Here is a 25,672-nt window from a genome sequence, read left to right as displayed (position 1 = left end):
ATGGCTCCCTACGAGTGTGTCACTGTGAGTGAAATGGAACCAAATGGACCTTTACGGGTCCATTTGGTTCCATTTGCACACTCTCAGAGTCATGGAGGTCCTTGAAATTTTGTGAGAATCACTGTGTCACAGTAAATGGAACAGAGCCTTAATTAGTATAATTGGTAAGACCTGTGACGGAAGTAAGGCAGAGGCCCAATTTCTTTCCAATATGGCTTCTTCAGCGGCCGGGTGTCCCTGTAACGTTGAACAAACGCACCCTAAAGAGAAGTCCCCGCCCACCACATACCAGTCTTCCTGTCATGGGTGTTGCTAACAACTGAACTCACAGACTGAAGAGGGTGAGATTTTCTTATTTTCTATGCTTTTTGGGGGACATTTTAGCTTAGTTTGTTACAATTGATCGTTTTATTGTGTCTCGAGTGACATTGTGAATGTATGTTTTTGTCGTGATCGTACTCTAACCAGACTAACGCAACGCTAAAACTGTCTGAGTGCATTTTGTGGGCAGACTTCCAAATATAAACAAATCTTTGATATTATTGTCAATATGACTCATTCAAATACTATGTATACTGTGTGTTTTGTGTGTCTTTGTGTAACGTTACCCTAAACAATGTTTTGGATAACGTAACGTTATTGTTTTTGTGCGTGTGTTTTTTTTTTTACTTCTACTACTTGCCAAAGGTGCCAGATCTCCTAACGATGTTAACGTTATTCTAAATGACGAAATGATCCATCGTCGTTACGAAATCACTTGATTTACAGATACTGGTTTATATGTATTTTGTTACTAGCTTGTTTGACAGAAACTGGTGAAAATTGCATGTTGTCTTGGTTGAAATGTATTGAAAGAAAAAAAGAGTAAAGTAATTCATCCAACCAATTAGTTGGGCGTTACGTACGTGTGTGTGTGTATGTGTGTGTGTGTGTGTGTGTGTGTGTGTGTGTGTGTGCGCGCGCGTGCGTGCGAGCGCGCGTGTGCGTGTGTGTTTATATGTTAATTTATCTAAATTATTGTGGTATTTGTGATAGGCCTACCAAACAGTGGTGGAAAAAGTACTCACATGTTTTACTTAATTAAAAGTATACTGCAATGTAGAAATACTCAGTTACAAGTAAAATAATGGAATTCAAAATTTACTGAGTAAAAGTAGAAAGTGCTCATTATGCAGAAGGTCCCATTTTACACGTTTTCAAATGTATAACAATCTTTTGAAAATAGCAGATCTACAACCTCACAATGCATGCATTGTGAGCTTGTAGATCTGCTATTATGAAATGGCCTAAACGTATATAGGGCTGAAGTGGTTAATGTGTGTTTTGTAATAATAATCAAAATCTACAAAAGTAACTAAAGTTTTCAAATAATTGTAGTGAAGTAAAAGTATAATATTTGCCTCTGAGATGTAGTGGAGTAGAAGCAAAAGTACCGAAAATTGGAAATACCCCAGTAAAGTAAAGAATACCCCAAAATTGTACTTAACTACAGTACTTGAGTAAATGTACTTCGTTACTTTCCACCACGGCTACCACATGACACAAAAAAACACTCCAACAATGGTTAGGTCATTCATAGCCCTGAAACATGACTGTCATTCCATGACAGTCATGGTGCCAGTTGCCCCTGGGTTTTCGCGGATTTCTTTTTGTTTAGATTGCCAACTCTCACATGTACATAAACGTTCAGATTTCAAATATAAAGTGCTTACCACAGAGCCACGGATGTTACCTCGCGATGCGGACCACATTAAGCACCCTTATCTCCCGTATTGTTCAATAAAAAGCATTTTAATCCGATCGCCGGCCATTTTCTCCAAATTTTCTCCGATACTTTCAACCATGCGACAGGTGTATTGCACTCTGATACATTAAAAAAAAAAAAAACCTGAAAAAAGGAAATGGCCGGCGACGGGCTTAAAATGCTTTTTATTGAACAATACGGGAGATACGGGTACTTAATGTGGTCCGCATCGCGAGGTAACATCCGTGGCTCTGTGGTAAGCACTTTATATTTGAAATCTGAACGTTTATGTACATGTGAGAGTTGGCAATCTAAACAAAAAGAAATCCGCGAAAACCCAGGGGCAACTGGCACCATGACGCTTGTGTATACAAGCGTCATGTGAACCATGGCTAGGTCATTCATAGAAGGGGAAATGAGACTAGTTCAGGACTCTGGTTGACTCAACATGAAACCACTGTGTTCACCCATGCATCCAGGCTATAGTCCATGAACAACATTATAATGCACAGCTTATGCTGAAAGAAGGGGGATCGCCTGTGCATAGATGAATGAAGCGTGGTGTATCTAAATAGGATTCAGGAGATTACAAGAGGCTTCATGTCACTGTACACCCAATTTATATCACAATTTACTTTATAGTGATGTGGTTCAAAATGTCACTTCAGATTAACTATAGTTACCCACCCAGTGGTTAAAACCACTGGCTAAGGAGGTATGGAACTATTTCAAGACTCTTCCTGGCTTTGTATCAAAGTGACCTTTAACCCTAACAGCTCCTGAAGAGCAGGTTGTGCCTTGCATGGTTACTAATACTTTCCATGAATACTTTCCATGCATGACGTAATGCATGTTGTAAAGTGCTATTCTGTAGATTATACACCATTTCACATGTACTAGTAACTAACCAAGAAGTCAGTTAATCCAACTAGATTATTGTATGTATCAGAGGCACTAGACTGTTTTTCTGTCAAGGAGCCACAAGGGTTTTAGCATAAAGTGATTGATGTTTTTTTCTTCCATTGTTCTCAAAATATCCTTCTGCTCTTTTATGAATAAAAATGATCAAAGTGTATATGTTTTGGCCACTATTGTATTTTTGGTATAGAGAATGATGACCTGAGTAATGGGCCATCCACAACAAGCACTATTACTATAACTCTAAATGTATAGTTAATTTTTGTTTGTGTATGGCAGAGTCCACACCTGAAATATTGGTGAATAGTATACTAGAGTCATAGTTATGGACGGCCATTAACTAGGGCCTGAAAGATGCAGCTGTGTTTATCTCTGCTTGTAAAACAAACAGAAAGCCTGTGTGGTTACAGTGTTACAGTTACAGTGTATAACCTGTTGTCTGACTCGTGGGTATTTGTTTTGTCTGCCCTTGTTGCAGGTGTAACCGTCGGTGTACGCGGGCTGTTTGTGTCTCTGTGTGTCCTATCTACAGGCAGCCATGGCAGCGGGTGGGCCTCAGTTTGCAGGCCCAGAGGGCGTGGGACAGTGTATGACCAAGGTGGAGCTGACGGTGTCCTGCGAGAACCTTCTGGACATGGATGTGTTCTCTAAGTCAGACCCTCTGTGCGTCCTTTTGATGAACACGTCTGGCTCCCAGTGGTATGAGGTCAGTAGGTCAGAATACGCTGGCAGAAATAGCCCAACGCGACACAGCAGAAAACACACACACACACACACACACACACACACACACACAACACACAAAACACATGCAAATTCAGAAACCCTTGGCCTTGCTTAGCTTGAGAAGGCTACTCAATTAACTCATTGAGTGCCATTAACGTGTTTCACGCGTTTTAGCGCTATGGTGTTGAGTGCCATTAACGTGTTTCACGTGTTTTAGCGCTATGGTGTTGAGTGCCATTAACGTGTTTCACGTGTTTTTGAAAAAAATAGAAAAAAACTTTTTTTGAACCCAAGATATCATCATCTGAAGATTTGCAGCTCCATCCACTCCTTGTTTAACTTATAACTTAAAAAGGCTGTGTCTCGCTTCCAAACACTTTTTTTTTACTTTGAAAAAATTAAAAAATAAAAATTGTATTGGCCAGAAATAGATAATAATAATTTGGGCACTCAATGAGTTAAGTTTCCCCTTTGTAATGAGTGACTACCATTGCTATTATATACTGTAGTCTCTAAATCAGATTATTACTGTCTTTACTGTATTTATTGAAAGACCAAAGTCGTCTCTTCAGGGTACCTTTTAATCCAAATGCTTTAAGCACTTGATCCTGATTTATGCTTTGCTGTATGACTAATTATACTGTGTATACTGCTGTGCAGTATCACATACTGTACATCAGTATCACGTGATAAATCTCCGCCAGGGGATTCATGCATTTGGCCCTGTGTGTCTGTCCGCGCGTAGTCTTACTACTACTAGGCCATTCAGCATCATATTTCACAAGCACGCTGCCATTATTTTCCCAATATTTTTCAAATGGGTCAGTGACATACTGTACGTAGTTGTCACTGAGCCACTGACATTACATGTTTGGAAGAATTTCACCTATAAATGATGTGCCCAAAATAGTTAAGCCAGGTTGAAAGTGGTTAAACATTAACATGGTTATAAATCGGCCTGGCTTAAAAAATAATCTAAAGTGTCATATCATAAACACCATAAAGTCAGAAGGATCCAAAGGAGAAAAGATGTTTGAAGAAAAACAAAGCATTGACTCTGATGCTGTACTTCTGCTTGCATCAGTTGGGCCGCACAGAGAGAATCGACAACTGCCTCAGCCCAAAGTTTACAAAGACGTTTGTCATCGACTACTACTTTGAGATGGTGCAGAAGCTGAAGTTCTGCCTTTACGACATCGACAACGCCACCTACGACCTCGGTGATGATGACTTCCTGGGGGAGCTGGAGTGTACCTTGGGCCAGGTGAGCTATAACTATTGTATACATAACATAAAGGTTGTATTTGTTCTTCACCAGTTCTTGGTTATTTTTAGCTCCACTAGTGGCAGAAATTTTGTCTTCCTGGAGGATGACATTTGGTGACCCCATGACCCCTTTCCTCTAGTGCCACACATAGGTCACAATTTCCACTTGCACACAATATCTCAAAATGTAATGGGCGGATTGCCATGAAACCTGTCTGTACTCTGTACCGAGAAAACTACTACCTGGGCTGTTAGGAGCAGCATGGCATCTAGGGTTTTCTAATAGAGCTTATAATCTTGTTATTCTGCAAAACATGTAAAGACAATGCATGAATGCTCCATATAAATGTGTTGCTCTATCTCATAAAGAAACATGCTTTTACGCAACAATGAACGATATCAGGGCAAAGCATCAAATTAAAACAGCTGTCAGAACCTGTATTAGTAGTATTGATAGCAGTTCCTGGTGTTTTATTTTGTTGTTTTATTTGTATTTGTTTGTTTGTTCAGATTGTGTCCAATTGTAAACTGACCAGGCCTCTGCTCCTGAAGAACAAGTCGCCTGCAGGCAAAGGCACCATAACTGTAAGTAGCTTTTCGTTTCATATTCATTGTGTTGCCAGGTTGGTGCTTGGTGAGTTAGATCTGATAATACTTACAGATGACGCAAAATAAACATGGCAGCAAGCTGTGATATTTTGTGATCCAATCCACTGTCAAATCATTTGCATGTATCGTTTACTGAATTGGAGCGGCAGTCGCTCAGGAGGTAGAGTGGCCGGTTGGGAAACGGAACGTTGCTGGTTCAATCCCCTGGGTTAGTGTCAGTGTGTCCTTGAGCAAGACACTGAACACCTAACTGCTCCTTAGGAGCAGGTTGATAGTTTCCTCTGCCATCAGTGGGTGAATGTTATACACATGGTAAAGTGTTTTGATACGGAGAAAAGCTCAATATAAAATGCACCATTTACCATTTAATTTTAGTACATTATGGCACATGAGTGACACATTTAACTTAGCTTCATCTTTACTGTATGTGCATGTTGATTACATATCTAATTGAATTGTTTGTTTTGTAGATCTGTGCTGAAGAGAGAACAGACAACAGAGTGGTGCATTTTGAAATGGCAGCAAGGAAACTGGATAAAAAGGTACACTCTTTGGTACCTTTGTGGATTCTGTTTAACACTCACAAGTGTTGTGTTTTCTGTTATTGGAGTATACTATAGTGTGTTTGAAATCTGTCTTGTTTTTTAGATTCTATGAAGGAACTATTGTACTTGTATCTGATCTTGAAAATCTCTTTAGTGAATAATCAAGTAATATTTGATATCAACTTCTTGTTTTTATTGTTTTTATTTGTAGGATTTCTTTGGAAAGTCTGACCCTTTTCTGGAAATCTACAGGCAGACTGGAACGACGTGGCAGCTGGCTCACAGGACAGAGGTGGACAACCGCATCATAGACTAGTACATTTCACAGAGCCTATGCATAATTAATTTAACATGGTGAAGAAATGTGATAGCTAGAAAGTGTTGTGCCAGTGTATGTAAAATGTGCAGCGACGCATTTATGCAGCTGTGTCTTGGACTATTTAAGCTCTACAGCAGGGGTGGGCAATCGTTTTGGGCACAAGATCCCTTTGCCCTCTTCCAAGGCTGGCAAGATCTACCATTGCCAGACAGTGAAATTGCCATTTGTTTTTACAGCGGTGCTAATCATTTCATACGAACGTCACGCCGGGTTTGCGTGACGTTCGTATGAACCGTCCACCGTGGTACGTCTGGCTTTGTCGGGCGTCTATGCGAACACAATTGCCCCGTGTTCGGGGGAGGGAAGCCGGGCGGGGAGGGTGATATTGGTCATTGCACATACTCCTACTGGCTGATTTGTGGTTTGTCACTTTGTCATGAAGTGTCTTTCCAAGTTCCCTTTCTTCACCATCACTGTGCAGTTGTTACAGTGGAGACAAATACATGTTCCATTCGACATGACAAAAAAATCATCTCCACATTTAGGGTAGAAATGGCGTGTGTCTTCTGTCACTTGGCGTTTCTTCCGGATGTCATTCTCAATACTGTTGTCTGATCCCATCTCGTCTTGTTAGCTGTGGTTTAAAAATAGTACTAAGTACTAATAGGTTACACGCCAGGTTGATTGCCACGATCATTCCTATGTTAATTTGCACTGTTCTATTCCTCTGATATGATTTGTTCAGCTTCACACTCAAACCAGCTAGCCTGAGCGTGATTGGATGGCGGACTGACTGAATGGTTGTTTTTGTCTGGGTTTTCAAATTGCTCCGCAATCGACCAAAAAACCTGTCAAGATCAGATCAACCGGTCGATTGTAAAGACATGGTTTCCCACCCTTGCTCTACACTCTAACCAAAATGGTTCTACTGTAAATGGAACAGAAAAAAGGCTATTTAGCTTACTTCATACAGGCTCCTAAAAACCATCATCATAAAGAAACGTTACATTAACCATTGTGGTGTGCATTAATCACTGTGATACAACCTGTCCTGTTGTATAGGTGGTGATGTACAACCTGAATCCAACATGGAAACCCTTCACTGTCCGCCTGCAATCTCTCTGTGGAGGAGACCCGGAGAGTCCCATAAAGGTACAGACACACGCGAGCACGCGCGCACACACACACACACACACACACACACACACACACACACACACACACACACACACACACACACACACACACACACACACACACACACACACACACACACACACACACACACACACACACACACACACACACACACACACTGCTTGAATGTTCAAAACCGGTTTAGTTTTTTCTACAAACTTCGTTACAATTAAGTGGATTTAAATGACAAAAATTACATCAATATACATTCATGGAAAAAAAGGGCTTCCATCATTTTTCTTTTTGTGATTTGTAACAATCTATAAAGTTGGTCCTTTATATCTCGTGTCTAGTCTTATATAAGGGTTGTGTCTAGTGCCACTGGTGCATTGGCTTCTGTGAATTAAGTGTTCTTAGGACAAATAAGCCAATGAATACCGGCATAATTAGTTGATGTGTTTTTACCCTTTTTAACACCTTCTTAAAGCATGCTTATGAGGAAGGGATGCTTCCCAAGCGACGGCACAAGTGAGTCAACCCATCCTCAGTCTGTGTCTGTCGTTCACATGAAGGATGCTGTGTCTGTGATAGAATCAACGACTGAGTTTAAGTCGCATCCAGCAACCGCACCCATGTTTACTGTAGATGGGTCACTGTCAGCCATCCCCCATGAGCTTGTATTGTTGAGTCTGCATACGGCAGAGACTCCACGCAGAATGACTGCTTTGTCATCAGAGAATTAGTCTTCTCTGTTCCTAATGCAGTTTGCCTCCAGATGTGTGCTGACCTATTTTGTCTTTTATCCTGTTGTTTGTTGGCACCATATGGTCTCCATGCAACTCAGTCCCAGGCTGGGCTAGTTAGTTAGACATTACTCCTAATGTTGCTTCCCAAGTGATGGTGCCATGGTACAGCTCAGCTCAACTCTACTCGCTTTATTGATTTTCCACTGCAGACTGCAGATACCTCAATGTAGCTGGTTGTCATTGCAGCATCCAACCCTCTGCATAGCAGTGTGCTGAACAATGCTAAAATTAAAGCTAATGCTAATGCTGTCTTCATCTGTACAGTCCAAAAAACATGCATTTGCTCAATATTTATTTCATGTCACGTTTACAACGGCTCGCGTTGTAAATGTATTTGTGTGCTCCCATGCAGTATAGGGGAGTCCGCCATAAAGCAATCACGCTAGTGGCGATCTGATTAATTAGATTAGTCTGCAGTGTTTACATGTCAACTTTGGTTTGACTTCAGCTCGCTTGAAACATCAGTGTAGTAGGTGATACCAGAAAAGTGTCAGGTACTTTTGCTTAATGGAAAACCAAAATGAACAGTAGAGTTGAGTGGAGTTGAGCCGGTACCAAGCAGTCAAAATGTGCCATAAATTGTACAGGATGCACAAAACCCATTCAAATTGGACATCCAGCCCCCCTTTGGGATATACTGTACAACATTGCTGTATAAGCACAAGTGTGTGTACTCCATCACACAGATCTGTACCAGACTAATGAGAAATTAATCTTCAAATTAAATCTAAAAGGACTATGGTTGTTTCACATAATCTGAATGGGGATCTGTGTATTCTAGATGATGGGTTCTTCGTGCCTATACCCATTTTCTGTTTAGCGTGGCGTGTGTGTCAGATCTAGATTTGGTTTTGTCTCTCTCATAGTCCACTGGCAATGCATTTTAGTAGGATTACATTCGATTTTAAGCTGCTCTCCTATTAGCATGCTTTATTTTTTTATTGATAGTGACTCGATGAGTGAAAATGGAGTGCATTTCATAATTCAAGCCTCTCCGAGATCCAGTGGAAAGGATGAACATTTTCTGTTTCTGTACTCAGGTGGAGTGTTACGACTACAACAGCAGTGGGTCTCACGACTACATAGGAGCATTTGAGACCTCATTTACCCAAATTGAGGAGGCATCACGGGAATACGCGGTGAGTTGTGTGTGCATGTAATACATGTACAGTAGAAGTGTGTATACTTTATGTATTCTACATAGTAAAGGTATGTCAATCAACGATTCATGTGCCACCTGTGTCATAACAAACCTCTCTAACTTTCAGGCAGAGTATGAGTGCGTCAACAGTAAAAAGAAGCAGAAGAAGAAGTCGTATAAAAACTCTGGTGTTATAATTATAAAGCGGTGTCAGGTAAGTTTAAGTGTCACTTGCCTTGAAAGGGTCGTTCGCACCAAGCACAATAACTATAACTATAACGAAATGTATGTTGGCTTCCACACTGATGAACGACAACGTTCTGTGAACAGTGGCAACAAACAGTCAAACAGTCCAGCTGTGTAAGAGAGACAGAGAGAGATCTCCTGCGTGGTGCTGAAAGACACAGGCAATAGGCTTTAGGCTATATGGATAAACTGACTCTGATTATGAATTATAAGGAGGCTCCCCATATTGTAGGCTCCCTGACATAATGCCAGATACCCTACCAGCCATCGCTAGCTATTCATAGTCTTCTCCTCATATCTGTTAATAATGCCGTGGGCAGTGTTATCCAGGGCTATGACAGGTAACTGAAGTGTTGTTCTATTTCCACTAAATACACAGCTGGTGTTGTGCACACACTGGTGGCAAAACAAACTAATGAAGCAACAGCATACGATATCAATGCAATGTCCCTGGTTCATATAATATTGGCCAGAACATTACTTCAATTTAAAATTCCGTAAAGTAGACTATGTTATATTATTATATTATAATGATATATTTTGGTTACTCAAAAAATATATTCTTCCTACATACCCAGAAGAAGTCTGTGTGGTGGAAACATTGGTTTGCTGTGCTACTTCTTTTTTGAAACTTTGATCTTAATAATTGTACCACAGTTTCCTGTTTGTTTCCCATACAGGATTGAACATAGTTTGACTATTGAACATTTTATTCTGTGAATGATTGGCTTGGCACTCAGTGAACAAGTTAAAACAATGGCTGCGGAGTGTATGTTGACAAGAATCTAAGTTAGTAAGATACTGTAACATAGTTTATTAGCTCAGTGATGCACCCTAGTGACAAAACTACCACTGATACTGCAGAAGATGGCCTTCTGGCGGATTTTGATTTGGCTGTCAGTGTTTCTATCGTTCATGAAATAATTCCGCAGTTGTGTTAGTTATATTTTATTAACATCTACTATTCAGATTGGTTAAAATAATAATTGTATATCTTTCAAAAGGTATGGATTGCAGCTTTGATTACCAGTATACCAGTTAAGGAAGACAACTGGTTTGGTCAGTTGAATCTAGTTTAGTTCTATGAGACTGAGACTTGCATATGAATTATGGTTTGAATGTAAGCTTGTTTCTTATGTGTCCTTTACTTTAATGCAGGTGGTGAAGGAGTATTCTTTTCTGGATTACATCATGGGAGGCTGTCAGATCAACTTCACGGTGAGTGCTGCGTTCACACACAACTACGCACACATGCTGTGAGCTTTGTAAAGCTCACAGCATGAGCTTGTAAAAATGCTATGTTTGACGAATGTCAGTCAAATTCACTGAATGTTCGCCTATTATTTATGACCACAATAGGGACAGACTCATTTGATTCTTTATGTTTAGTCATCTTTGGTTTTAAAGCCCCATTGTGTGATGGCCACTACTGACCCATAAAGAAGGAGATGGTAGACCTTTATTGATCCCACAGGGGAAATTCCGTTTCAGCTTCACCCAGCAGATGGTGATGATGAGTGCTTGAGGAGAGCTGTAATGGGTTAAGTGTCTTGCTAAGGGACACTTTGTCATGTTTTACTGGGCTAGCAGACGGCCTCTCTACCCACTATCATGGCATTGTGTGTCAATTCGCCTTCTGCTATTCACGCACATGCACACACACACACACACACACACGCAAAGTATTATTATTATAGCAGCCAAAGCAAGATTAGCGTGGATACACCACCCACTTTCAATGTTATCAGCACATTAAATGGCCATTAGCAGCTATAATCAGGACCATAGATTGAAGTCAGTATTGACATACTCTATCTTGCACCTATAATTGACGGCCAAACTCATGGGGCTACACATGTGTGTGTGCGCGGTCTCCACGCACACACATGGCCCAACTAACTCCACATTTTACCCCAAAATTCCTCAATATTCTGCCTCTGAACCGGCTGCTTCCCATACCGTTACTCTACTTCCATGATGTACAATAAATATGAAACGCATTATGCCCCAATACTATGCAAATCTCTTCCCCAGCGCGAAATTCACTTCCGGGTGCTTATTTTGGTCTGACATCAGAGAACCCACATATTTGGGCATAACTGATATAGGCAGCTCCATATATGGAGATGTCTGACACTATCTGACATCACCATAATGACAGGGGCACAGCCATCACGGTCCCATATTTGGGCATAACTGATATAGGCAGCTCCATATATGGAGATGTCTGACACTATCTGACATCACCATAATGACAGGGGCACAGCCATCACTATAAAGGACCTGGATGCCCTGGCCAATGCCAGTGTCCTCAGCGACGCTACCAATGCCACACACGTCCACGTGTTGTTGCCTTGCAACTCTACTGCACGTAGCCCCTACCCCCTCTACTGCACGTAGCCCCTACCCCCGCAGAGCACACAGAACGACACAGAGACAACAGGAAACTTTACTACGCAGTACACAGAACGACACAGAGAGGTGGAGACCCAAGGCAAACCCTCCCCGTTATCAAAAGAGCAGGCAGGCCCCAGATAGTTTCAGCATGCATCCAGATGTCAACACTCTATCCTCACATGAAACACCACAAGCTAAACCTCAACATGAGAACACACGCAGCAGAGAAGGACTTCTCCCACTATCTCCTTGCATTAGGGGAAGGAACACTCCCACACGAGGAGGACACAGAATGGCAGGTCCGCATTCAACCCCACCACTTGGTTCACGATCTCCAAACTCTCATTTCATTCACCTTTCCTGACTTGCAAACTGGATGTGTCAACAAAGACAACCTTCTCAATGGCACTGTATACATTCCTCTGAATAATGACATTAGAGAAATCAACAACATATGCCTGGCAGACTTCCCTACAGAACAGAGAGTCTACTTTTCAGCCGACACAATTCTGGAGGACGACCACAAGGACTCCATGCCTGTGGAATTCCTCAATTCACTGACACCCTCTGGAATGCCTGATCATAACCTCAAGTTGAAAGTAGGAGCCCCAGTCATGCTGCTGAGAAACCTGCAAGCAGGTCCCGACCGCACTCTCAAGAATGGCACCAGAATGGTGGTACTGCAGATGATGGACAAAATCATTGAGTGTGAGATTGCAGCTGGCACAAACAGGGGTGAAAAAATCTTCCTCCCAAGGATACCTCACTATGACAGAGATGAGGAGCTTCCCTTCACCTTCATCAGACGACAGTTCCCTATCCGCTTAGCTTTCTCTGTTACCATCAATAAGGGGCAGGGGCAAGAGAACGAACGAGTTGGCATCTACTTGCCTCAACCTGTGTTCGCTCATGGCCAACTCTACACAGCCTTCTCCAGGGGAAAGAGAGCCAGCGCCGTCAAAGTTTTCATTGTGAACAGTGATGAGGGAATTACTGACAACGTTGTTTATCCCGAACTCTTTTATTAATCCAAACATGCTCATTCAAACACTTTGCATGTGCTGCTACTCCCTGATTGCATAGTGACAAATGACCTTCATTCTTCAACATAATTGCCATTGCCTTTGTTTGTATTCTCCCCCCAATGCAACATACTGTACACCTGCTCCTGATTAATGCTTCACTGTTAATGTTATTCTGGATGTCATTTCATTTCACTGCTATTTTGCCTTTCTCACATTTACATGTTGCCACCAACACTGTCCGACATCACACCATGCCAATAAACCATGCTATCTAACAAACAATGCAATCTCATTTCAATCAACAACAACCCGCCTACATTCATACCCAATACTTCTCTTGCCTCAATCACATTACTCAACACTACTACTTCCTTGCACACTACATGTACACACCTACACAGTGCGACGTCGCGCGGACGCTAGATGTGAGGGCTGCGCAGCGGCCCGAACTTCTAGTCTATTCAATGGCTCAGTAGGTAGTTATCATTCATTTGATCATGGCTTGTTTCCCAAAGTCTGCCCTTATTACCGTTTCATTGTCATCTGTGTCATCTTAGATTTAAGTGTTGGCTATTTCAAAATAGCGGTTATACAAGCTTGTGCATTTGCTATTTTTGAACATTTTTTGAAAATCTCGAAAGTGTGAGAACTACTGATTTAGAAGGCATTTGTAGAATTGGCCTCAGCCAGGTCTTAATGGGATAAATCATTCAGTCGCTCTTTATCGTCTCATCTATTCGTTTGATCAGACACGTCGCGTGACTGGTCAATTTATCTGCAGCGAAAACAAACAAAGCAGCTATAACTTTTATTCTCAGAGGAATATACAGTATTTTATGATAGTGTCACTGTGACTTGAATCGATGGTCCTGATTACATCTGATAATGGAGAAGGAAGGGAAGGGTGTCTTAGCTCCCAGTAGAAAATGTATTTGTTGACAACGTTTCAACCCAAGCGGGTCTTGGGTGTGGACTTCCCTTCCTTCTCCAATGCACATTTTTATTGGGATGTGTCTGCTTCCCTTTGGACCCTATAGCCATTTAATTTCATGAGAATGTGTGGTACGGGAGCCCTGAGGAGCTTAGAGTTGGGCTGGTTTTTATTTTGGCAACAACATGCTTTAGAAAGGACGTGAACAAAACTGCATGGCTGCTTGAACATGTTGCTCATTAATGTTATGTCTCAATGAAACCTTCATACAGCATATATTATTTTCAAGCTGTTTGATTGTCAAAAACAATTGCACAATGCAGTTTTAAACCTTGATCGTGCATTGGTGCTCGTATACAGAATCACCCTGTTTAACACACATACACAGCTGGGAGCTGTTAAATACTTGTATAGCAGCTATCTTTGCTGTTTTTGAAATGGGGCTTATGTGCTTTGCTTGTGTACTGAATCTCATTCCTTGGGGATGATCACACCGAGATTCGTCGCTAGAAACGGGTTACCAACAAAACCATTGTTTTCCTATGGTATGATGTGACTGTCGTGCGCTGCTCTTTTGCACCGCAAGTTGCAGGTTTTAGATAGATGGATAGAGAGATAGATACCTTTATTATCCCACGGGGGATTTTTTTTCGCCCAGCAGCGGCACAGCAGTTAAGGTTACAGAGTAAGAAAAATATTTTTTTTTAGATGTGGTTAAAAGTGCAAGGCGCACCCCTCCTTCCTGTTTGATGCAGGTTGGTGTGGTAGGAACAGTGGAACAGTTGAAATGCAGACAAGTTTGATATTAGATTCTATTTTGATAGTCTGATTTTAATCATTTCTTGTCCCATGTGCTGTTTTGCCAGGGCGTTTTTAAGCGCCTGTTGCAACATGTCTCGGTGTGATCACCCCATAGAGTCACATACCGGTTATCTATACCAAACAAACAGCTGCTTTCTAAAACTTCTAAACCATTTCAAATCAACCCCTCACCAGATTGCCATAGACTTCACCGGCTCCAACGGCGACCCCAGAACCCCCAGGTCTCTCCACTACATCAACCCCCAGGGCTATAATGAGTACCTGTCAGCTATCTGGGCTGTGGGCAGTGTTATCCAGGACTATGACAGGTAACTGAAGTGCTGTTCTATGTCCAATAAATAGACAGCTGGTGTTGTGCACACTGGTGGCAAAACTAACTAACGAAGCAACAACACACAATATCAATGCAATGTCCCTGGTTCATATAATATTGGCCAGAACATGTTTCCCATACAGGACTGAACATAGTTTGACTATTGAACATTGTATTCTGTGAATGATTGAACAAATTAAAACAACTAGACCATACCCGGTCGACGCATCCGTGGGGGGATATGCGCACATGATCTGGCAACCCGGGAGGTAGTTCATCCCATAGCTGGGCAGCCCCGTAACCATGGCGACAGTGTTTTACACTAAAACGCTAATAAGAAGCTGAGATTTGATGAAATTGAAAAACGGGCTTCACAGTTAAGTTCAGACGGTAATGGTGTGCAAAATCAGAGCAATTGCTCCAGCCACTGAGGTGAACCGGGTATCTTCACGTACTCACGTACTCACCTACTCACCACTACAGACAGAGGTTACTAGAATTATTGCGACCGCAGGTCGCACTTACTACAGAAAGCTGCTCCAGGTGTCCGTCCGTCACTCCGTCACTCCGTCACACACGTCACACTTTTGCCCTGCTCATATCTCCGCACCCATTGCCCCGATCCATGCCACATTTTGCACACACACTCCTTACCTGCCAAACTACACCCTCCAAGGACCCCCGGAGCTCCAGGGACCCCCAGCTGCCTCGGGGACCCCCAAGTGTAAAAAATGAGCACATGTGGACAAATTACCAAATGACCACCCCAACGGGGCTGCTCACGGGGCATTCCCGGGGACCACCCACTCCTGGTGCTCCAGAACGGATGCAAAAGTGGTGGCGCCCCCAGTGGAGGACCCCCTGCCACTGCAGCTCACATAAAATGCCGTAACTCGGGGGCTTGCCCCCACAAACCCACACAACTAGGAACCAATCGCCGTTACAGCCCTCTTCTGTATACATGTGACCTACGGTCGCTTATCTCCCGATTAGGGAGTCTTACTGGTAGTAGGATGGGTGCAAAGTGTATGTTAAGAATCTAAGATAGTAAGATACTGTAGCATAGTTTTAAGCTCAGTGATTGTAGTAGCTTATTAATTTAGATATACAGTACAAGCAGTAGGTTGTTGGCTTGTACCTAACTAACTACTGTACCTAACTCTGTCTTGCCTGTGTAGCGACAAGATGTTCCCTGTCTTCGGCTTTGGAGCCCAGATCCCTCCCACAGGGCAGGTACTGAAATGCTAAATCTATGTGCAAATACTGAGTTTCCCATATAAGTACTTAAGATATGTATGTAGTATTTACTCCAATTTCATGAGTTACTTTTCAATGAATCTTGTGAATTAAATTAGTTCTTTCTTCCACAATCCTGCCGACTCTGTTCATTTAGGATGCTTTGGTCTGTTGTAGATGCCTAAGGCTCATTTGTGACTTAACAGGTTTCTCATGAGTTTCCCGTCAACTTCAATCCGTCAAATCCATTCTGTGCAGGTAGGTTAAATCAAAGCCAGTTGCCAGATTAATTCAGTTTTTCTGATTTAAATATGTGTGTGCAAATGTAATATAATGAAATAATATTTTTGAAGCACCTATCATACACAGATAAATAGGTAGATGTATATTTTGTGATGTGTTTCAGGTATAGAAGGGGTTGTGGCTGCCTACCAGCAATGTCTGCCCCAGATCAAGCTGTACGGTCCAACAAACTTTGCTCCAATCATCAACCACGTAGCCCAGTTTGGCAGACAGGCTATCCAGCAGGAGACCGCCTCGGTGAGTAGCTGACAATCTCAAGTAGAGGGAAATAGTCCTGTTTGTGCCTAAACTCATTTCACACATCTAAGCAACAACTACAGTATGAGTTAATACTGGGATATAATGTGAATGACAAATGGGTGATGATGGATAGATGGATGGATGGGTGGGGCGGTTGTGTGTGTGTGGGTGGGAGTGTAAAGTACCTGCCCACCACCACGGAGTCTAGGGGACGAATACACCACAGTGCATCCGGATTTGTCGAGCATCTATGCTAACATGTGCTACGTGTCTATGCTACTCCTACGGGCTGAGGTGTATGTGCAGTAACAGTAGGACGAAGGCGCTGGGTCCTCCCGGTGGGGGCTCCTCACTGGCAAGTGAGCCAGTTGGTTACAACAGTAGTGTACAGGGAGGAATTAATTGGCGTAAGGACTAAATTGGGGAGGAAAAAGGTACAGTACAAATAATCGGCTGCTCAAAATGTATTAAAAGAAAATATTAATGTTTCCCCCCTCTCACCAACACTTCTCGTCTGTTTGCAGCAATACTTCGTTCTGCTCATCATAACTGATGGAGTGATCACAGACATGGACCAAACACGCAGTGCCATCGTCAACGCGTCGCGCCTGCCCATGTCCATCATCATCGTCGGGGTGGGCGGGGCCGACTTTGAAGCCATGGAGTTCTTGGACGGAGACGATGGTAACCTGCGCTCGGCGACAGGCGAAGCCGCGATGCGAGACATCGTCCAGTTTGTTCCCTTCAGACAGTTCCAGAACGTAAGCAACAGCATTAAACATCACAGGCTTCTGCATTTACACATTCTGCACGAGTGCTGTGGCTTCTTGATATGGCTTGTGTCTAAAGCTAACCTCACTTAAGTTGCAACTCTTTCCTTGTATCCCTCCATGACGCCTATGTTTTTGATAGATGCTAGTTATACTATGCAGATATGTTGGACTGGTTACTTGTTCACTGTTGTTTATATCAGGGGTTCTCAAACTTTTTTATACCACGACCCCATATACCCCCCCCCCCCCCCCCCCCCGTCTGTGTATGAGGAGTCAAGTGGTCGTCCCTGTCATGAACTCTCACAGTTCTCTTTGGCTTCTGCCATTTAAAGTGAATGAGAATGGGTATAGCTGGTCAGGCTTATATAACAACCCTGCCTGACTAGACTAAGGGTGTACTCAATGAACACTAATTGCATTCATCACAGTCCCCTTCACGCTGGTCGCTTTTTTTGGTTGCTAAGGCGCGACCCCAACGGCACCTTCCCGCGACCCCACTTTGGGTCGCGAACCATAGTTTGAGAACCGCTGGTTTATATGGATGTATCCACAAGTTTCCTAGGGCATTATGGGCATCACTTCCTGTCGATTTGATCAGGTATCAGGGACCAAATTGACAAGAAGTGATGCCCATAATGCCCTAGGAAACTTTTGGATACTGTTTGCTTGACCTCCAAATACTATGTATGTTATTCAGATATGTTGTTTAGACAGATGCTAGGTTTTATGTTAACCTGGTATACTAGTTACTAGAAGCACTCCATTGTGTTTCTTTGCACTCTACTTTTACTTACGTGACCGTAAGTCGCTCTGGATAAGAATGTCTGCTAGAGGCCTAAATCTTTCACTGTACATTCACCACCTACTTTTAGTATCGTTCCAAGTTGCAAGGCCTATATTGATGTTCGAATGTAATGCACGCATCTTGTCACACATATCTATATCTCATTGCAGGCAGGCACTGCAGCTCTTGCCCAGAGTGTACTGGCAGAGCTGCCTGACCAAGTGGCTTCCTTCTTCAATATATTTCAGCTGAAGCCCCCCAACGATCCCAGGCCTTCTTAGAAATGTACAGTAGGACCATCCCGCTATGAGTCAGCTTCAGTGCCCAACCCCCCAACCCTCTCTGCTCTGCCTGTATGCAAGGCTGCATGGCTTAACCACATTAACCCCAGCATCCCTTCTGACATTCTGGGCATGTCATAATCGACAAACTTTGGACGAACATAAGTAGTAGAATGCAGCAGCCTCATAAGTTTCTTCTTAATGTTTAATCACTCTTTAACCATCTGTTATCTCATTCTATATGTGCACTTTCATTACTATATGCAGCAAACAGATCTGTTTGTATAGTGTTTTAGGAGTTGCCTGATCTTTGTCACTGTGATGTGTGATATACTGTGTTTGGAAAGAACTCTTAAACAACGTGTTGCTTGTAGATGGCTGCTATCTGCTATCTCACAGTTGGCCTGTTTCCATGGTTACAGTTTTCCAAGCTACTGGTGACTAAACCGTCAAATATTACCACATGCCGCCACCCTCCACCTCACTCTCACACACACCCTCTCTCTCTCTCTCTCTCTCTCTCTTTCTGTCTCTGTCTCTACAGGGTCCTCAAGAAGCACTGGCTCAGAATGTCTTGGCTGAGGTTCCAGGTCAGGTAATGGGTTTCTTCAACACCATGAAGCTGAAGCCACCGGGCGTCAGCCCCTCCGCAACAGCCCCTCCCGTGGTGTCCTAAACACTCCTACTTCAAGTAACTACATCGTCTCTAACAATATTCCCACCCAACGTGGTGCCTGCCAAACTATTTACCCACCCAACATGGTGCCCGGTGCTATTTACCCACCCAACATCTCAAAACGGAGAGAAAAAGTCTGATCCGAATCTGTCCAAATTGTGGACTAATTCTGGGTTTACCCATGAGACCCGCGGGTCACAAGTTGACCCACACATCGTTAGTCAAGCATATCCATGTCAGTACCCGTGAAACCAATGCAAGTATCTCAAATCTACATTTGAAAATGTACAAATAATTGGCCAAAAATGATATTTCAAAATATCTTTTGGAATCCAGAAATCCATGGTCTGACATATATCTTGGATTTATTTTGGACACTGAAAACATTGTCTGTTTTTTTGGCCTATGTTTGTATATAATGAAACATTTGCACAAAATGCAATTGTTAGTTGTTGTGTTTTTGTTTATTTTTTTCATTTTGCACATATCCATCCAAGCATCCCATATATAGCCAATGGACTGCACTTTTCATCCTGTCTGCAAATCAGTTAATCTTTCTACCAGAATACTAGAAATCCACATCTGTCTGTCTGGAACTCTTAGCTCAGGTGCCCCATCTTGGCTTCAAGCAACTCCACGTCCCCAGCCAAGCATGTCACCCCCAGACAAAGGACCTGCATCCTCTGCATGTTTTCCATATCACTCCCCTTTGGTCTGACAATCTTTAGTTTTTCATATTACCGTATGCGACATCTAGAAGTCACCAGAGAATCTGTCAGGCATGGTCACATTCCACATGTGTTAGCCTTTAAATTTAAAAGTCACGTCTTCATCTAAGCTGAGCATGGTAGTGTTTAGTATACTAATCATAATATAAAGCCACTTTCCTTTATTAACATGAGTAATTAGATACAATTCATGTGACTTAAGTGCCAGCAATGTTTATTTTAGTGTTCTTGTTTAAAATTGTTACATTTCACAGCATGAAGATGATTTGTAATTACCACACGTTGATCCAGTAAGGCTGGACCAAATACACTAACTAGCCTTAAACAATGTTTACAATTAACAGGACTTTGATAATAATGCGCTTTTTAAGAACATTTTTTTTACACATAACGGTGCCATTTTTGTTAGTATACAGATTGCTATTTTGTACCTCTGCTGCTGAACAATAATTACTCTGTATTTGGTTATTTGTGACAGTTAATGTCCCCTGGGTGCTACTAGCATATCTGAATGGTAGCTGGTGCCCATTTGTTTTAGAAATAGCGGTATGCCTTTGCCATGTTAGTTTATACAGCTTTGTTGAATACCGTGTTACTTTTCTTTTCTTTTAGTAAATTCAAACTGTAAAGGCATCATTACGTTTATATTTCCATATTGTAGCGTGAACAGACTCTACATAATAAGTTATATAACCTTTTAACAGAGACAAACGAATATGTTAGTACACTTTGTTAGATTTATTTTTAACAAAATAATTAGACTTTTATTTTGTACGAAAGTACAAATGCAAATAGATTTGCAAATAAATGACTGTTGGTGTTATGGTGTAACACCTTGTATCTTTGTGCAATGAGGCTGTTATTTGTGCAAATATTACCACTGTGCCAATTACATCTACATTATTAATGTCTTTATTGTATGCATAGTAACCCATGTCTAACCCTTCCAGTTTGGGAAGTTAAACTGGACTTATAGTAATTTCTTTTATTTATTTATTTCAGTATTATTGCGGGGAAAATCTCTAACAGTAACTCTTATTGCTTGCTAATTAGTTTTGCTGCTTCTTGTGTTCTCCTATTCAATGTACAGTATGCCTGTTCTGAAATTAAAGGAACACAAACTTTCAACGTCTACTGCACTATCTAATCAATAAAATTGTTTATCTCATCCTGGGGTGTCCTTACTGTTGCATACTATTCTCTTAAGCGAGGAGGAGAAGAAGAATAACATACAAGCAAAGGTTTACTGTGTGTGTGTGTGTGTGTGTGTGTGTGTGTTATAATGATTTAAGCTGAGGTATAAAGCATAATATATGTAGGCTTTAATATATATATATATATAGCTGAGTGGTTAGTGAGCCCACCTAGGGAGCCAGAGGCCCTGGTTGCCACAGGTACGATTCCAGGCCAGGCCAGCATATGTATCGATGAAATGAAATTTGTCCCTGAGCAAGACTCTTAACCCCTAATTGCTCACAGGTTCTCATTGGAAACAAGACTGCTTGAATGACCTGTTAAAAGGAGTTATTCTTTATAAAACATAATATATGGAGGTTTGCTGTAAACCTACTTTTACTTATAGTGGAGTAAATTTGACCAAGGAATATCTGTACTCTTACTCAAGTACTGGGGTCGAGTACTTAGTCCACCTCTGGGTATAAAGCATAAATACTGTGTAAGGATATGTAGGCAGAGTTTTACACCTTATAAAAACAATATGGGAGAGGTTACATTGAATACTTTAACATTTTACAAAGGGATGCTAAACAGATAACCCAAAAAGCCCAGGGCTTATTTCCATTGAGGTCCTGTGTATTCAATTCGATACAGCATAAGTCTATTAATATAATAATAATCATGATAATGTACTTTTACATTTACTCAAGTACTGTATAAGTACAATTTTGAGGTAAGTTTTACTTTACTGGAGTATTTCTGTACTTTTACTTCTACGCCACTACATCTCAGAAGCAAATATTGTACTTTTACTCCACTACAATTATTTGACAACTTCAGTTACTAATTACTGGTCAGTAAGAATGCAGGCATAGAGGACTCTAGCAGGGGCATGCATTCAATGTCACTTCGACTATGCATGCACCTCACGTGTCGCCTTTCCGACGTTGACGAACCCTATACCTAACCCCAACCCTAACCCTAACCGCACGCGGAAGCCACTAGTCGGAGTGGTGAGATGTCGGAATGGAGAGTGAACACCCATACCACCAAAAAGGCCTTAAAAACAAGGCCCCAGACATCCCAAAACAAACTTGACCTTACATCTATACAACTCATTTAACCCCTGCTCACTTTGCTAGGGTCAGATGGCTCAGGGTAGAGGACAGAGTACAGCAACTTGCCTGATGACTGGTCTACAAGATACACTACACCACAAAGACACCCATGTACCTGTCAAACTTCTTCTTGACTTGAATTGGCTCTATGCACAGCAGCCATATTGGAAAGAAATTGGGCCTCTTCTTACTTCCTTCACATGTGTTACCAATGATACTAATGAAGGCTCTGTTCCATTCTGGTCAGGGTGCTGATATCGACATTTTGGCTCACTAGAAAAACTCCATTTTGGTTCCCAAATGGACCCTTATGGTGGGTGTGTAACTCTGAGAGTGTACAAATGGAACCAAATGGACCCTTACGGGTCCATTTGGTTCCATTTGTACACTCTCAGAGTTATGGGGGTCCTTGAAAATAAGACAACCACTATGCCACACTAAATGGAACAGAGCCTTAATTAGTATTATTGGTAACACCAGTGAAGGAAGTAAGGAAGGGGCCCAATTTCTATGTTGTGCATACAGCCTATTGAGTACAAAGGAGAAAGGACCCCAATGGAAACAAGCCCACAGTGCATTCTTGGGTTTAAAATCCTCTAAACAGACCTTATATTGAACTGTAGGCCTACTTCCCTGTGTGTGTCTTTGCAAACTGTTAATAGAGTATTCAATCCATCAATCAGGTGCGCTGCAGGGGAAACGGGGAGATCCATGACATAATCATAAACGAGCGCACCCATACGTCATTTAGCTCCGCCCCACACATTCTCATCTCGGCCCAGCTGCCTGCCTGGAAGTCTCTGAAGAACTCCGCTATAGTTAGTCTTCATTTATACTACCTGTGTAACGACTGAATTAAACAAAGACCTCTTCCGACGGGTGAGTTTGAGTGTTATTTCAACGTTATTTGTATTATTAGTAGTAGTAGTAGTAGTATGATTCGGACCATAGCTGTATGTATCAACGGTTCTCTAACCACACCCACTTTATGTTACTTGGGAGGCTTTAGATCCCATAGCCCAGAGGGACGCTGTGATTACTTCTGGTTGTCAGGCAACGGCGCATGGCAACCAATTTACTGTAGTAGGTTCTGTCATTCAAGAAAATGTTATCATGTAATCCAGGGGTCTTCAACTGGTGGTCCGGGACCCCAAGGGGGTCCTCAGAGAAATTACAGGGGGTCCGCCAAATATGTGTGGTGGGATGTGAACATTAGCCGAAGATAGGAGATCTACAAGCTTGTGGATCGGCTATTTTTGGAGAGTTGATAACAAAAAGTTGTATCTGCAACACAATTGTATAGGCCTACAGTATTGTAGTGTGTGGGGGTCTGCTTCATCTCTCTCTCAGCTAAGGGGTCCTTGGCCTGAAAAATGTTGAAGACCCCTGTTGAATAATTTCAAAGTTCAAGTTGTAATTGATCATCTCAGGATAGATCAAGACTATTGATCGAGTCTGACTTTCACTTTTCGTATCTATGATGCAAATGTCAAAATCGATTAAAAAAAATACGTCTATGATAGCCTTGATCCAAGGCTAACATGATGGCATTACGTGTTGTAAAAGAGAGACAGTGACAGAGACAGTTTTGTAAAATAAATAACGTCTAGATTGTCTAGCACTCGAGGCTCTGGCCACCAACTAACTAGCCAATCACCGCGCCACTGTCCTTCCGGCCTATAGGATGCTTGTTGAGTACCGTATTATGACTGTACGTTATTTACCTCATCATTGTTTCCATAGCCTCGGAAACCCAGCCATTTTTTTTGTTACAAAAGAAAAAAGTCTGGGGGAACGATGCAGGAACGATGGTCTTTGAAGCTTGTTATCTCCTAACCATTCAGAGTGCAGAGGGGCGTCGCTCTAAATTTGGTGACGTCAGCCTGCTCCGTGCACAGACCGGGGGGGGGGGGAGGGGGGAGGGGGGGGGAGGCGGGGACATAGATTGGTGAAGCAATCGGAGGACGCGCCTGCTCCGGGCGCCTGGGTTTGGATCCGCCCTTCGAGACCATGGATTGCTCTCGTTCTCTCAGTCTATTGTTTCCATGACAGAACCAGGGAAATGAGCTCGTAAATAAGACCCTTTGAATGGCTCTGCCTCCGCGTTGATTGTAACTGACTCACAGAGCCGTGTGTGTGTTTACGACAAACAGCGGTGTCCGTCTTGGTACGTAATCTACGTATAATATTACGGATAATTTTTGTACAATCTAAAAAAAGGTTTCTTGATAACTAAACTTGCGAGTATTTATAATCATGCACTTTATTTGACAACGCGTCCTACTACTTGAAAGCAATGCTGCGCTTTATACACAATTCACTTTAGTATACAAATATATATTGGCCTGTAAAAACGCTGCTAATTTCCCAGTGTAATACTACACGAGTTAAGTGGAACTTGATTTGGTCTTAGCCTTAAAATAGATTGACTTTGTACCTTTTGTTCTTGTTTTTATGTTGTTTGCTCTGTTTCCCTGTGTAATGTAATGTGATTGTGATGCACTCCCACCGTAACCGTCTGCCTGTTTTTGTTATGTGTTTTCTGTGGGTACTGCGGATTTAAATTAGCAATAGCATATTTGCTAAATACGGTGTATTTATGTTGCAGTGTCATGTAATGTTCATTAATATGCGGTGTCCCGTCTAAATAAACAAATAAAGTAAAACAAAACATTTGCAGACTAAACATCAGACACAGTCCTGCGCTGATACTACTTTCTGCTGCATGCATCATACAGTCAGATCACACCTCGAGGTGTGATGCATGCAGCAGAAAGTAGTGTCAGCCTCACTTGAACCTGCTTTTTACTCCTCTATAGTCCCTAGTACAGGGGTCTTCAACGTTTTCAGGCCAAGGACCCCTTGGCTGAAAGCGAGATAAGGTAGGGACCCCCATTATATATTGTATAAAATATTTTTTTTTTCATAGATTTCATAGGCAGCTTCATAGACTTGTTTCACAGCACTATCATGTTGGATTCATGTTAATGTGTATTTCCAGACATTTAACCTTGCACTTAAACAATACTTAGTAAACCTGACCTTTCACTCTGTACTTAATCTGCTCTTTTCCCCCCTACATCAAACCACTTTAGTCAAAAATAGCAGAGTTGTGTGCTTGTAGATCTGCTATTTTTGGCTAAAGTTCTCCTTAGAATAGGGATGCTTGGTTGAAGTGGTTAATGTAAAAATCACACAACGATTTGGCGGACCCCCTGTAGTAACTCTGAGGACCCCCTAGGGGTCCCGGACCCCCTGTTGAAGACCTCTGCCCTAGTACAAGTGTGCTTGTTAGGGCTGTCACGATTACAAATTTAAATTGACTAATAATCGTCACACAAAATAATTGCGATTAACAATTTAATTGTGTTATTGGCATTGAACATTTAATTTTTTTTGTTTAATTTCTGTT

General features: G+C 42.0%; 1 protein-coding gene across 1 annotated transcript in view; it reads left to right on the top strand.

Annotated features, from left to right (window-relative positions):
• Positions 1-300: 300 nt before the first annotated feature.
• Positions 301-25,672, top strand: part of LOC311038580 (uncharacterized protein) — a 41,702-nt gene continuing 16,330 nt past the window's right edge. The window contains exons 1-17 of the mRNA XM_084048153.1: positions 301-341; positions 3,141-3,368; positions 4,473-4,652; positions 5,165-5,239; positions 5,734-5,805; positions 6,020-6,100; positions 7,190-7,279; positions 9,111-9,209; positions 9,339-9,425; positions 10,616-10,675; positions 14,807-14,940; positions 16,124-16,178; positions 16,388-16,439; positions 16,588-16,721; positions 17,249-17,485; positions 19,107-19,231; positions 23,126-23,139. Of these exons, the coding sequence (XP_083904279.1) occupies positions 3,201-3,368; positions 4,473-4,652; positions 5,165-5,239; positions 5,734-5,805; positions 6,020-6,100; positions 7,190-7,279; positions 9,111-9,209; positions 9,339-9,425; positions 10,616-10,675; positions 14,807-14,940; positions 16,124-16,178; positions 16,388-16,439; positions 16,588-16,721; positions 17,249-17,485; positions 19,107-19,231; positions 23,126-23,139 (1,663 nt within the window). The 5' untranslated portion in view covers positions 301-341; positions 3,141-3,200. The remainder of the gene's footprint in view (positions 342-3,140; positions 3,369-4,472; positions 4,653-5,164; positions 5,240-5,733; positions 5,806-6,019; positions 6,101-7,189; positions 7,280-9,110; positions 9,210-9,338; positions 9,426-10,615; positions 10,676-14,806; positions 14,941-16,123; positions 16,179-16,387; positions 16,440-16,587; positions 16,722-17,248; positions 17,486-19,106; positions 19,232-23,125; positions 23,140-25,672) is intronic.

Source organism: Gymnoscopelus microlampas (assembly GCF_963454915.1).
Source record: "Gymnoscopelus microlampas genome assembly, chromosome: 22".
NCBI lineage: Eukaryota > Metazoa > Chordata > Actinopteri > Myctophiformes > Myctophidae > Gymnoscopelus > Gymnoscopelus microlampas.
This window is presented reverse-complemented; position numbering and strand designations above follow the sequence as displayed.